At 52.6% G+C, this 13,468-nt stretch overlaps 2 protein-coding genes and 1 long non-coding RNA gene across 12 annotated transcripts; 1 reads left to right on the top strand and 2 right to left on the bottom strand.

Annotated features, from left to right (window-relative positions):
- Window positions 1-575: 575 nt before the first annotated feature.
- Slc39a5 (solute carrier family 39 member 5) lies at window positions 576-6,024 on the bottom strand. 6 transcript variants are annotated; one of them, XM_038314600.1, is made up of 12 exons: window positions 5,920-6,024; window positions 5,193-5,310; window positions 4,570-4,922; window positions 3,989-4,172; window positions 3,123-3,285; window positions 2,801-2,970; window positions 2,404-2,544; window positions 1,952-2,045; window positions 1,697-1,864; window positions 1,466-1,546; window positions 1,153-1,343; window positions 576-836 (listed from the first exon to the last, which is right to left on the bottom strand). In XM_038314600.1, the coding sequence occupies exons 3-12, from the start codon at window positions 4,851-4,853 to the stop codon at window positions 693-695; spliced, it is 1,620 nt and encodes a 539-aa protein (XP_038170528.1). In that variant the 5' UTR covers window positions 4,854-4,922; window positions 5,193-5,310; window positions 5,920-6,024; the 3' UTR covers window positions 576-692. The 6 variants fall into 6 exon arrangements, with proteins under 6 accessions (XP_038170528.1, XP_038170529.1, XP_038170532.1 ...); XM_038314601.1 differs by having other exon boundaries at window positions 5,193-5,279; window positions 5,920-5,989; XM_038314604.1 differs by having other exon boundaries at window positions 5,193-5,248; window positions 5,920-5,976.
- Window positions 5,465-12,391, top strand: LOC119803351. Of its 2 annotated transcripts, XR_005283640.1 has the most exons (5): window positions 5,465-5,679; window positions 9,087-9,327; window positions 10,262-10,420; window positions 10,790-11,399; window positions 11,491-12,391. It is a non-coding gene; the product is annotated as an uncharacterized LOC119803351 (long non-coding RNA). The 2 variants fall into 2 exon arrangements; XR_005283639.1 differs by having other exon boundaries at window positions 10,790-12,391.
- Window positions 6,140-11,877, bottom strand: Nabp2 (nucleic acid binding protein 2). Of its 4 annotated transcripts, none has more exons than XM_038314606.1 (7): window positions 11,756-11,877; window positions 11,266-11,367; window positions 10,691-10,829; window positions 10,521-10,592; window positions 10,275-10,356; window positions 10,113-10,176; window positions 6,140-6,658 (listed from the first exon to the last, which is right to left on the bottom strand). In XM_038314606.1, the coding sequence occupies exons 2-7, from the start codon at window positions 11,342-11,344 to the stop codon at window positions 6,459-6,461; spliced, it is 636 nt and encodes a 211-aa protein (XP_038170534.1). In that variant the 5' UTR covers window positions 11,345-11,367; window positions 11,756-11,877; the 3' UTR covers window positions 6,140-6,458. The 4 variants fall into 4 exon arrangements, with proteins under 4 accessions (XP_038170534.1, XP_038170536.1, XP_038170535.1 ...); XM_038314608.1 differs by having other exon boundaries at window positions 11,783-11,858; XM_038314607.1 differs by lacking the exon at window positions 11,756-11,877 and adding an exon at window positions 11,483-11,738.
- Window positions 12,392-13,468: the final 1,077 nt, after the last annotated feature.

The following is a 13,468-nucleotide window of genomic DNA, read 5'->3' as shown; positions in this document are numbered from 1 at the left end:
CTGTCTGGTACCCACTGTGGGCATCTATGTGTGTGTGAACCTCCCCTTCCCCATGCCCTGCATGACCTGTGATGCTGCAGACACCACCATCCTGTGTGCAGGTGTGTTGGGGGGCACGGAGGGGCATGTTCCATGTCCTGTTGCACCCTCCACCCTGTGACCCATGTACTCGGTTGTAGGAAGTAAAGAGAACTGAGCACAATTCACTGGATTCTAGTTGAATCTTTCTCTAAGCAATTTCCCCATTCCTGCCCTTCTCCCTACCCTGGATCCACCTGTGGTGCTAGTGTTGGGGTCAAGGGTGTTTAATGCTGGCGGGCAGCAATAAAGCCCAGATAACCTGCATCCCCAGGGTGCTGAGGGCAGCAGAAAAAAACAAACGGGGACCTTGGTGCATTTGCCCTGCCCCTCCCCCTCCTACCTGGGCTAAAGCACAATGCTATCCCTGAAGACTGATGCACCCCACATTCTCCAGGCCTCCACTCTTGTCCTCCCCCAACCTGCTTTGAGCCCCTCCCACCACACCCTGGTTTTCTATGCTGTTTTGGTGCAAGTACAACTGTCGTAGTCATGGCTTTGGGTTGGGTTCTGTTTATTAAAATCCTATTGCTCCTACTGGCCCTGTGTCCGGCCTCCGTTCCTGTGGTTGGGGGGAAGGAAGGGCAACCTGGATCCTTTGCCACTGGCCCCCATCAGCCATCAGGAACCACGGGCAGTAGCTGTTCCTCCAGCAGGGCTATAGTAAGCATGAGGCTGCCCCCCAGCAGCAGACCCAGCCCCTGCAAGAGGACGTGGAGCACAGGCAGGGGCTCAGGAGGCCGGAGCAGGGCTGGCAGCTGGAAGGAAGGAGACTGTCAGATCTCTGCTCTTATCTGTGACATACTTGTTTACTTCTGAGGTAAGAGCTCACTGTTTAGTCCTGCTGGCCTACAGTACTCTGTAGACCAGGCTGCCTCCTGAGTGAGTAATGGGATTAAAGGTGTATGCCACCAAGCCTGCCCCCATCCTGTGCCCCCCACCTTTGGATACTTTTCTGACGGGGCCCTGGGCCTTCCTCTCCAGTCCTTGAGGTGAAGTATGAGCTAGCACTTCCTCTCCCCCACACCCACCTACCCACTATCCTTGAATTGTCTGTCCTATCCCACGTCTCACCATATCCACAAGGGCCACGTAGAGGAAGACCCCAGCCGTGACCCCAAACACCCAGGGAGTGAGGGGGACAGGGCCCAAACTGAGCCCCACCCCAAGGGCTGCACCCCCCAGTCCCAGGGCTCCAGAAACGAGGCTCAGCAGCAACAGCCTCCGGAAGGACAGCCCTGCCTGAAGCAGCATCGCAAAGTCACCTGTTGGGGGACAGGACAGGAGGGTGAGTCGGGCTGCCCCTCACTTGTGTCTGTTAACCTCCGAGCTCCACTCCGTGGAGGCCTCCTTTGTGCCCCACCTGCCCCGCTCTTGCTGTTCCTACCCAGTTCATGGGGCAGCTCGTGGCAGAAGACCGCTAGGGTGGTGCTGAGGCCGCTGGAGAAGCCGGCAGAGAAGGCAGCACCTGGCACGGCAAATTCCAAGGGTGTTCTTGAAGACGGGAGTTGCTGTCTGCCCTCCCTTTGGTTCCCTCACCTCTCGCACCTTCCTGGCACCTCACCTGTCCCTGCTGGTTCAGAGCCCCCCTCCCACCTCTGCTGCCGTGACCGCAAACCTAATGCGAGCCCGTCGGTGAGGTTGTGCAGGCCATCTCCCAGGAGGACCATCCACGCAATGCTGGTGCCGCTGCCACCCTGGTGCTCATGGCTGTGGCCTTGGTGCCCAGGAAGGGCTGGAGTTGGCAAGGACTGGCTGATCTCCCTCTGGCCCTGAACCTCTGGCTCTGCAGTTAAGAAGGACCAGGACACGTGTTAGTAGCTGCAAATGGGAACTACTGGCTGGTAGTGTACTCATGTTTTCTTCTAGTCACCTGGAGCTGCCTGTAGGGGCCGAAGGACCATCCCACTGCCATCCTCTGGGTCAAGGTTCGATTCTCCAAGATCCCTTTTGTGCCTGCAGCATCTCTGAAATGGGAGGGCATCCCTCCTGGTGGAGGAGGCAGCAGAGCCAGGGGCTAAGGGGAAACTGGGCCAGCAGCTGGGAAAATGAACACCTGGTTCCACCTCCAGCACCTGGAGAATGCTCTTTGACCCCCCTCCCTTTCCCAGGCTGGCATTTCCCTCTGTTTGCTGTTGATAGGAACCACAGAAAAGCCATTTGGCCAGAAGTCCTGGGTCTGTGCTAAGAAACCCGTACCCACTCAGTAGCAGACAAGTCCTGTGCAGTTTTGGCCAAGCAAGCCAAGGTCCAGGAGCACATGTTGCCCGCTCCTGGCTCCGCTGGGACTCTGAGTTTAGCAGGAGTAGAAAAGGTGTCACTCACTGGCCTGAGCCCTCGGTGCCGCACCAGTCCTAGCACGTTCTCTAGCACGAAGAGCAGGAAGAGGCCACCAAGCACTGACAGCCCCGGACCCAGGTCCTCCTCTGGTTGCTCATTAGGTCCTGTGTGCTGCCCTCCTCGCGCCTGTCAGAAAGCAGGTCAGGGCAGACCCTGGGACACCCCCCCATAGCATCCCCTTCTCCCAGCGAAGGGGTAGCAAGCTTTACTCATAACCCAGCAGAAGGCAAGTTGTGGCTGAAGCCGGGGGGCGAGAGGGAGTTCGGATGTGGGAGGTGACAGAAAGGACCTGGAGAGGGGGTCCTATGGCTGGGAGCACAAGGATCCATGGAGGTTAGCTAACTGCCACTGGGTCAGGGTATGAAGATGGGGTTTCACGTACGTGAGGCAGCAGGTGTAGCAGTGCATCCCCACAAAGAGTGCCCACGGCTAGGGCCCCCAGGAAGCCTAGCACAGGCTGCAACAGGCGAGGTCCCAGGAGCCTCAGCAGCAGCAGGGAGAGGGGAGCAGGGAGGCTGATTAGCAGGACCGCCAGGGCACTGTGAAGCAGGGCTGGGAATGAAGAATTGGGGCTAATGTCAGGCCAGGGCTGGCCCAGAGGCACCATGTGGGCAGAGACACCAAAGAGAGGGTGGACCCCAGTGAGCCCCTTTTCTTAGCGAGGGTCTCACTCCCTACCAGGATGCAGGGGGTCACTCACTGACCAGACAGTACGTCTCCTGGAGGTGCTGGAGCTGCAGTCTTGATGCACACACGGCTGTCAATCTGGTAAAGCAGAGCTGGGCATAGCAGAGCAAACTGACGAGGGGTCAGAGGAGCAACAGGGTTCAGACCAAAGTTGACCAGCAGCTGGGAACCATTCAGACACTGGGATTGAGGAGAGGACTGTGTATTAGGGAGTCACAGTGAACTACAGCCAACATCTTGACATGTGTTCTTCCAGAGTCCCAGTTCTTGCAGGATCCCCTTGGCTTACACTGGCGCATGCATTAGAAACGGAGGGATAAGGGAACTTAATAATTAATGTCTGTTAGTCACTGGTGAGTATTCAGTCCAGGTAGTCAGCATAAATTTCTCAGATGGATACTGCTGTCGTTTCCCCCTCATGCTCTGGCAGTTTCCTTGCTCTAGTGATGGAGCTGTTTTGGCGTCTAGATTAGAGCCCGCCACACCAGAATCCTCGAAGGGAAAGAACCTGACATCTTTAGTCAACATCCCTGTCATGCGTTGATCCAGCCTAGGCCGAGTGCTGCTTTTGAAGGGGCATGACAACTGATCTCAGGCTCTGACAGCTTTGCCTTCTTGTGTATGTGGAACAAGGGGGAAAATGACTTTTTCTAGATAGACGGGGCTGTCATCTCCGGGACTCTCCACATCACCGACCTACCCTGAGATACTTCTCTGGATTGTGTGTGTGCCAAGTGTGGCAATTTGGTCAGCCTGCGCTAAAGTCAGAGGAGATATCTTTCACTATTAGCATAACGTATCTAATAATTCCTGACTTCAGACACTCGAGGCCGCTAGTCCCATGGCCCCTGCTCCCTCTCTAGCGGCCATCTGTCTCACTTACATCTTCATTCAGGTGGTCAGCCAACGAATGGTCCAGCAGCAGAAGCCTGTGAAAGAGGTCTAGGCCGGAGGGCCCTGGCTCGTGGGGCAGGTCAGGGGCTTTTGACTCCTCCAGGTCACCCCAGCCTGAAGGACTCAGAGGCATTCCTGCCCAGACATGAACGCTCAGCTCTGGTTCCTGTAGTCTAGATGAGATGGAGTAAGAGTCAGGTCCCCTAACTTCCCAGACGTCTGCCCTGAGAGTCTCCTGAGAGTTTTTGTGAAGGAGAGACAGCCAGAGTCAGTCCCAGGAAAGTCTGAGAGCTGTCATTTACAGGAGAGCCTAGAATGGGTAGCTGTGGGCCTGGGGCCGAGGAGCCTGGAGACGTGCATATTAAGACCAAGAGCAAGGACTTTATGGACCTAATGACCTGGATGGGAGAATGGAAAGGCTAGCAAGACCTTCAAGGATACTGAGCAGCTGGCCACTGAGGATTTCTAATTCTAGGGATTCAATTCTAGGGAAGCCAGCCATAGGCAACTCGCGAGCCCTGAGTGGAGCTGGGAGCTGGGACTTTTGGGGGTTGGGAGAGAGATTGATACCTGTGTGTGAAATTGTCGCCATTTGGGGGTGCTGCCCGCCCAGTTGGAGGCTCATGGTGTCCCAGGCGAAGCCCCTGAACTCGGCCCAGCCCTAGGCTGTGGAGAAGCCGGGCCAGGCCCCCTGCAGTCAGTGTCCCGTTCTCGCCATACAGGCCAAACAGCTGGGCCAGGTAGTGGTTCTGTTCCTGTTCAGCTGGGCCCAGACTGGGGGCTGAGCCTCCTACCCAGCCCAAGACCACCCCCATGCACAGGCCAGCCAACAGCTGGTGCACGGGGGGCCCCATCACTGGGGTACGGGTTAGAGGCTCTGGTTCTGACTTCTATTTCCCTTTGAGCATGCTGAGGATTGTGTCCTAGAACAAGGAGGAGGGTGTGGGGTCAGGTCGGGTTCTGCTCTTCAGCTCAGCTGGGTAGAATGGTGGCGTGCACTTAATGCAGCTTCAGCTGGGACCGTCAGCAAGCTCTGCAGGCTCAGGCTTCCTGTCCCTTCCTCTGCCTTCTGCAGCAGCCTCCTGGCCGTTCTCCCTCCATCTGGTCCAGAGTCGACCAACATCTCAGATTCCCCAGACCCCCCTCTCACTTGGCTCCACCTCCCTATTCCCCCTCAATGCGCAGGGCCTCACCCCTGCTGGCAGTGTGAGAGGTGTCACCACAGGTCCCTGGAAGTCCTCACTGTGGACTTTAAGAGATTCCTGAGTCGGGAGTTCAGCCTTCAGATGCAATGGAAGTCCTGTCACAGGGCTGAAATGGATAGGTCCCCTCTTCCCAGCTGCTTTGGGGCGGAGTTAGGGGTGGGGCAAGTGTGGGAAGGTTCATATAGGAGTTAATGGTTCACTGGTCTCTGGGATGAGGTCAAAAGTCGTCTCTACTGGGTCCTGACTGGGGAGGGGCCACCACCTGCCCTAAGGAAGCCACATGGTTAGGAACATGGGTTCTCAGATTTTTCCTCTTTAATATTTATAGCCCATTCAGTACCACCGAGCCTTCTGAAAACACCCCTCCCCAGATACCTTACATCAGGTACTGAGCTTCCTGTTTCCAACCCCATCACCTCCTTCCCTGGAAAGTTGAACCAAGGTGCCCCTAAACTGAGGGTCAGGGGAGAGGCAGGTAAGTAGCAATCGCAGATGTGCTCAGGGAAGAAACTGCTCTTAGCAATTCCCCATTTCAGCAAGTGCTACCTGCCTGCACTCACGACTCTGGAATCAATGAACGAAAAAGGGGAAACCCCGCTGAGGAAAAGAAACCAGAACAGGGCTCCCTTCTGACATCTGACCTGGCCTGAGATCAGGGGATCAAAGTCTGATTAGAGTGATTGGCCGGGGGAGGGGGAGTTAAGGTTGGCATTACCTGACAGCAGAACAGGAGACAAGACACCAGAGGAAGGGGCACCCAGCCTTCTTGTGGCAGGCAAGGCTGGACAAGGGTCACCTGCAGGGAGGGGGTAGGGGAGGGACACTACCTTAAAGGGGCAGGCTTGCTTTGCCTAAGGCTTCCTTGCCTGGGCGCCACACTCCCTAAGAGCACACTTGCTAACTGCTTTGCCTGCAAAAACCAAAGGAGTCCAGAAGAGAGTGGGTGCATTTATTAGGAAGGAGGGTTTTCAGTTAGACCCTCATACCCCACACAAAAAACCAGACTGTCTTTTCCAGAGGAAGGAGGGCAGGCAGAGGGCCCTGGGTCCCAGGGGACAGGCAGCGTCAGCAGGACAAGGAAGGCATGAACTTGAGGTGAATGAGGCCACTGAGCACCCCTCAGGGAAACCGTAGTGGCTGAAAGACGTCGACTCCACCCTCCAGTCTCGAAGCCAGCAGCCCAGTAGAAGACTGTCTTCTCTGGCAGAGACGTGTGGGTTGTGGTTGTGGCGGAAGGAGAGGACTCATTTCTTGCTATCTCTTGCTGCTCCTGCGGGTTTCTTTGCCGTTGCTGACAGGGTTGCTGGAGGGGCCAGGAAGGCCAGAAGGTGTGTGGTTGGGTTGGCTTCGAGTGATTCGGGTGCTGGGGGGATGTGAGGGAGTGTGAGAGGGGTGGGGGCCGCCACCAGGGCCTGGTGGGGTGCTCAGTCCATTCCCGTTCTGGCTCTCAGAAGCTGGTTGTAGGAGAAGCACAGAATTAGATAAGGTAAGAGCCCATCCTCAAGGCCTACTTCCACGCCCCCGCGAGTGGATGGGTCGTCACACATAGCTGCTTGAGTGCTGACCAAGCATAAAGAGACTGTTGTAAGTATGAACGGGGCCCTAACCTCAGTATTTTTCTTTTGTAAATAAAAGTTTATTGGGGTTTCCAGTTCAGCAGGTAAGTTCATGACCGTCACGACAGGGAAGCCTTGACAATTTTAACTGTCAACTTGACACAACCTAGTCTCCTGGGAAGTGTCAGTGAGGGACTGTCTACATTGCTGGGCATGAAGACAGGGGACTGTAATTAATGCTGTGGGAAGACCCAGTTCACAGACTCCTGGAGATTCACCTGGAACTGTGAACTAGAAAGTCCTTCCTCCCCTGCACTGCTAGCTGCCAGGATAACTTACGACAACAGAAGGGGAATTAAGATGCCTGGCGATCACAAATCACTGGGGCTGACCCCTAGCACGACATTGGGCATGAGCCCCTTACCTGAACCCCCGAACACACACACCGGGGAGATTAGGAGTTCTAGGCCTTACCTAGCAGTTGGTCAGCCTGAGCTACATGAGACCTATTTTAAAACAGCCACCATCACCACTACCACAATACTGTCATGAGGCTGGCAAGAAGGCTCAGCGGATAAGGACATCTGCTGCCAAACCTGGCGGCTTGAGTTCTGTCCCCAGAACCCACAAGCTGTTCTCTGACTTGCACATGAGTGCCCCTTCCCAAAATTAGTAAATGATATAGAATAAATATATATACAGTGAAAAGATTTACAAAGCCAACAGAGAAAAAAAAAAAAAAACCCAAGGAAACCATCTCTTGTTTCTAGGAGCCGAAGACAAAGAATAGAAACCTGGCAAACAAGATTCAGGCGCATTTGGTTTTAGGGGCACCTTTTCTTTGGTTTGTCTTTTTGAGACAGGAGCTTGCTACGGAGACCAGGCTGGCCTGGAACTCCTTCTGTGGACCTCAGAATGTCCCCAGAACTTGTAGTAACCCCCTTTACCTCTGTTACTCAAGTGCTAGACAGCAACCATGCTGGCTCTTGGCTGTACCTTATTAGAAATGTTTGTCACAGCCTGGGCCTTGCCCTCCTAGGGTCAGGTTCTGACCTAACTTAGGGTGTGCGGAGCTTGCCAGCTTCATCACCTCCCTTACCCCTAGTCTTTTAGCCATGGTGTTAGCATTATGGCTTCTAACTGCCCCCCCATATCTGGGATCTCGTGGCGAGACTAACTAATGATGTTTGTATAACCAAAGACTCTATTTTGTGGCTTACAGAGAAAAAGTTGACTAAATTTAAAAATAAAATAAAATTTTTTTGGAGCTAGACATGATGGTAACATGTACCTATATAGTCTAGTACTTGGAAGGTGGAGGGAAGGAGGAAAAACAGAGATTCCAGGTCAGGTTTGGCTACATAGTAAGTTTGAGGCCAGCCTTACATGAAACCCCCTCTTAAAAAAAAAAAAAAAAGTCATGCAAAAGTAATATTCTATTTTATTTTAATTTTCTCCTTCAATTTTCATTTCATTTATTTATTTGTTTACTTAAGGCAAGGTTTCTCTGTATAGCCCTGGCTGTCCTGGAACCAGCCCAGTAGACCAGGCTGGCCTCAAACTCCCAGAGATCCACCTGCTTCTGCTTCCCAAGTGCTGGGATTAAATGCATGTGCCACCGCCAATGCTAATTTTTATAGTGCAATGAAATAGCATCGATTTGTATTATAACATTGGAGATTCTCCACAAAGCCAGAACCAGTAGTCACATATCAAATGAGGGGCTGTCTACATTGGTTGAACTGTGGGCCTGTCTGCCAGGAACTATAATTAACTTAACCGCGGGGGAAGACTGAGCCACTGCGGGTGGCTCATCCTTTTTTGTTTTGTTTTGAGACAGACTCCATGTATGTAGCCCTGACTATCCTGGAACTCGCTAAGTAGACCAGGCTGGCCTTGAACTCACAGAGATCCACCTGTTGGTGACTCACAAGAGATGGGATTAAGGGTGTAGATTTCTGTGCCAGGCTTGGGTGGCCCATTCTAAGAATGGAGAAACAGAGCTGAGCTCTAGCAGGAAAGCATGAATTCATTCTCTTTGCTTGCAACTGAATACGTGACCTTCGGTCTCGGTCAGCAACGGCCAGACGGAGCAAGATGGCCACAAATGGCTTAGGCACTGGCTACTTTTCCAGCTGACCCAGGATTGGCTCCCAGCATCCACACTGCAGCTAACAACCATCTGTAACTCTAGTTTCAGGGGATCTATGACCTCCTGGGGCACTGCATGCATGTGGTACAGACATACATGTAGGCAAAACATATAAAGTAAAAAAATAGATTAAAAAATATCATTTTTTTTTTTCTTTTCGTTTTTTCGAGACAGGGCTTTTCTGTGCAGTCCTGGCTGACCTGGAGCCAGCTCTGTGGCCTGGCTGGCTACTACAGATCAAACACTTCCCATTGCCTACGGCTACTGCAGCAAAAGCAGGTGCAGCGTGAGGCAAGAGAATGTGTTTGCAGTGATGCGGTGCGAAGCAGCCTGAGGAGCGGTGGGCCTTAAAAAGGCACCGCACAGTTATGTGTAATCACTTATAACCACTTACCGGGTGACCGTATGTTACTGCGTAAGTATTTACCGCTCTTTTTGCTTTCTGTTTAGTTTTTGTTTTTTTTCAACACAGGGTTTCTCTATGTAGCTCTGGCTGTCCTGGAACTCACTCTGTAGACCAGGCTGGCCTCGAACTCAGAGACCCGCCTGCCTCTGCCTCCCGAGTGTGGGATTAAAGGCGTGCGCCACCACTGCTCGGCACTTGTGACAATTCTTTTGTCTCATCTCCCCAGTGCTGGGATTATGCTCATGAAAACAAATAACAATATAACGGATTTTTAAAATTGTAGCGTATGCCTTTAATCCCTTAGTGAGACCTAAGCAGGGAAGTCTTTGTGAATTTGGGCCAGCCTGGCCTACCTTGTATCAAAAGACAAGAAATTAAAAAGAAAACCATAGGTTATACCACATAGCTTAGGGATGTAGCAGGCCACACAATCGAGGGGCGTGTGTATACCTATTTCTCCGAATATAGTCCCATCACTTAGTAATTTATGACTGCATATATTTATATATATGAGTGTGTATATATGGACTTATTACAAGAATATCTTAAATATGGTCCATATAAACTTGTTTGCTCCTAATAGTCATTGGCAACTGTGGAGAAAGCATTTCCCTTTTATTTTTGACTTGGGACAAAAGGAGAGAGCCCTGTAGCTCTGTCCGTGGTTGGGACAGGTCTCCACATCTTTCCACTACTGAGGAGGTATGCAAATGAAGGCACAGGGAGAGCCAGCTGGTAGATGGAGATGCCTTGAGAGAAGGGACAGATGGGTGGAAAAAAATGGGCTTATTTACCTGGAGAGGCAGCAGGGGGTCCTGTGGTAGCTGGCGGGGCAGCAGGGCCACTGTCATTCTGCACCTGAAAGCAAAGATTGACAGGCCAGTCGGTCACACACTCAGACCCTTCTCAGCACCACGCTGATTGATTTGCACTTCTTCTCCAGACCCGGGACTCACCGTTTTGTTGGGCGCCTGCTGAGTATTATATTCTGGACTGGGCTCACTGAAGTTAGGAACTTCGGAATAAACCATGCAGAACCTGCAAGGAAAGAAGTCAAAGCCTTGGAGCCATCTTTCGGGCCACAGACAAATCCGGCTCTGAGGTGTGGCCTGCACAGGCTTGTCTGAGATGCCTTCTGGGAAACCGTAACTTTCCGACTTGGAGCAGCTAGTGCTTATCCAAATGCCCAAGGCAGAACTTACTCGCCAATCTTCTGCAGATCGCCCCCACGGCCGGTGTATAATGTCAGGCAACCTTTGAACACTGAAGCATACCTGTGGGGTGGAGGGGGCAAGCAGGATTCAGTCTCGAGAAAAGCGTAGGGACTTTTAATCACACCGGTCAGCTGTTGCTGCTAGGAGCCTTGACTTACCCTTTGGTGAGTCGGATAATGTCCCCAGGCTGGATTAGGTTGCCCACGTCGTCCCACACTGAGATATTGATGCTGCCCGTTTTGTCTGCTACTTTACAGGTCCGAACCTCGTGCCCGTCCTTGGTCTTAGTCACTCGGCCTTTGAGGGAAGAAATACACGGGGGGCGAATTAAAGTCATACAAGTGGGGTGGTGGTAGCGGAAGTCTGAGTATTGTTTGAGTGAGGTGCAAGTGTAGAAGCTGAGCAAAGCGTATATCCCTCCTTGGGGCAGAAGGTTATGCGTGGGTGTGTGGGGGTGAGAGAGGAGGGTCCAGCACCATGGAGAGAGCCCAGAGTGGAAAAGGCCCGCGTGGCTTTTTAGGCATTAGGCTATCTAGAGTTCTAGCTACTCTCTTCCCACGGGCAGCTAGCTCCTGTGCCAGCAGGTCTGAGGGATTAGAGGGCTTTGGGGCGTCTCCTCCCAGGGCAGGCAACAAGTTCAGAACGCAAGCGGTGGTCCCGTGTGCCCCCACTCTCCATGCTCCTCCCCGTTTGCGCCCCCCACCCTCCGAGTCCACTGCGCATGCATAGCCACCTGTCTCCAGTACAATGAAGATGAGGTTCAGGTTCTTGAGCCCGGGCTTGATATCCTTCACGAAGGTCTCGGTCGTCATGCTTCCCGAACCGCGGCACCCCGCTGGAAGTGGAAACGGGAGATGAAGGCTCAAGGTCTGGAGCCTTCGTCCCCATGCTCCCGCTTGGCCTACCCACTGCACCAGGCGGGGATCCGGCAGCCTTGGTCCTTCTCTAACCCTTCTAGGAGGTGAGAAACGAACTTCCCTGGGGGCCTCGAACTTCAAGATCAGAACTCAGAGATCTCTGGATAAGATGCTTAGGAGCTGGAAGGCCCGCACTCGGTCAGGATGCTTTTAGTCTCACGCTCCGAAGCAGGGAGGCTAAAGGAGACTCGTAAGGAACCCGGTGCAGAGCCACGGACCAGAATCTTACTCCGCAGATCTTCCTGAACCCTCATCCCACACCCAGAACTCGGATCATCCCCTCCCCACCCACAGCCCACCACCCACCCAGCCGGCAGGCGGGACCGTGCACACCGCCAAGCCACCCGCAGGGGGAGCCAGGGGGCTAGCTGCCCCCGGATGCTGCCGAGTGGAACGCGGGAGCGCAAACATTCCCGGAAGTGTCCCCTGACCTTCTCCAGCCAATAGGGACCGATGTGCTCTCCAATGTCCCGCCTCCAGCCACCGCCCATCCAATCAGACTCCGATATTCACGCGCCGCGAACGGGGCGGATTTAGGCTTTAAAGGAGCCTTGAGGAAGATTACTTCCGTAGGAGAAAAAGATGGACGGACCACCAGGGGGCGCCTCAACTAGCAAGCATTCCTTCGGCTCAGAGAAAGGACTACAGGCTCTCAAGAGTTTTTTTCCTTTTCAAGTAGTGGCACAATGGAGAAAAAGTCCAAGGGTTTTGGAATGCAGCGGACAAAAGTTTGAATCCCAGCCTGTGTCTTTGCTTCTTTTCTCTGCAATTCTAAAACAAATAAATTCCATTTTACACATGAAAATGGAAAGTTCGGTAAAAAGCGATGCCTAAGACAGGGCAGGAACTTACACATATGGGGCCTTCATCTTTTTATTTATTTAAAATTTCCACCTCCTCCCATAGGGGGCCTTCATCTTTAATACACTATTCGACCTCAGGATCGATGGCATTTACCCATAGAAAAGCATTAGGCAGACTCAGTCTCCTTGTGGCAGAAATGGAACCCAGGACATAAAACAAGTTTCATCTGGTTCACAACGCATGTCTGGTTCCTATTTTCTTTTCTGGACCCTATAGTCTCCTTGAGCACGAAACCACCCCAGAACTTTTAGTTTCCTTGGATTGTCAGATGGTCCTCAAAGACTCTGTATTATATTGTATTCTTTTTTTTTTTTTTTTTTTTTTTTTTTTTTTTTTTTTTTTTTTGCTTGCTTGGTTTTTGTTGTTTGGTTGTTTTTTTGTTTTGTTTTTGAGACAGGGTTTCTCTGTAGCTTTGGAGCCTGTCCTGGAACTTGATCAGTAAACCAGGCTGGCCTCGAACTCACAGAGACAGTCCTGTGTGTGCCTCCCGAGTACTGGGATTAAAGACCTGCGCCACCACCGCACCGCTAGCTCTGTATTCTTATAAATAAACCAGTTACATATGTAATAATTTGTATTTCCCTTGTGAAGAAGATACTATAACAGATACTGTTTGACACAAGTTAGCCTAAGAGGTAACGTAATTTCACTTTTTGTCTTGCTTAATCCCTTACCTATCACAGAGGCTTTTAAACTCCACCAAGATTTTTCCTCGAAGCCCAGGTTCTCTCCCACCCACATCCCTCCAATCACGGCGTCGCAACCTTAGGGAATCAAACCCTTTCGTGTTTCAGGGCACTCTGGGTTTTTGAAGAGGCATTGTGGATGCTGCAAGTGTGTGCGGCTGGAAGGCGGGCGACCCTTAGAACACCCCTGATCAAAGCTTTGCGGCGAGACACTCCCTCCCCGCCCCGCAGCCTTCTAAGTTAACTGCTGTATCCATTCCCATGACAGTGAGTCACAGGTCGGGAGGCTCGGCGAGGCTGACCACATGCTGGAAACGGAGGGGCTGGGAGGCCAGCAGGTCACCAGTTGCCCCGAGGCTGTCTCGCCCCGGCGTTGCATCAGCTCTAGCACCCGAGACGTGCATTATCGAACGCGGAGCGACTTAGCAGGGCATCGCCCAGGATCGCCCCAGATTGTCACACCTGAAGG

This window comes from Arvicola amphibius, chromosome 17, assembly GCF_903992535.2.
Source record: "Arvicola amphibius chromosome 17, mArvAmp1.2, whole genome shotgun sequence".
Classification (NCBI taxonomy): domain Eukaryota; kingdom Metazoa; phylum Chordata; class Mammalia; order Rodentia; family Cricetidae; genus Arvicola; species Arvicola amphibius.
Note: the sequence above shows the minus strand (reverse complement) of the source record. Positions and strands in the feature narration are given on the sequence as shown.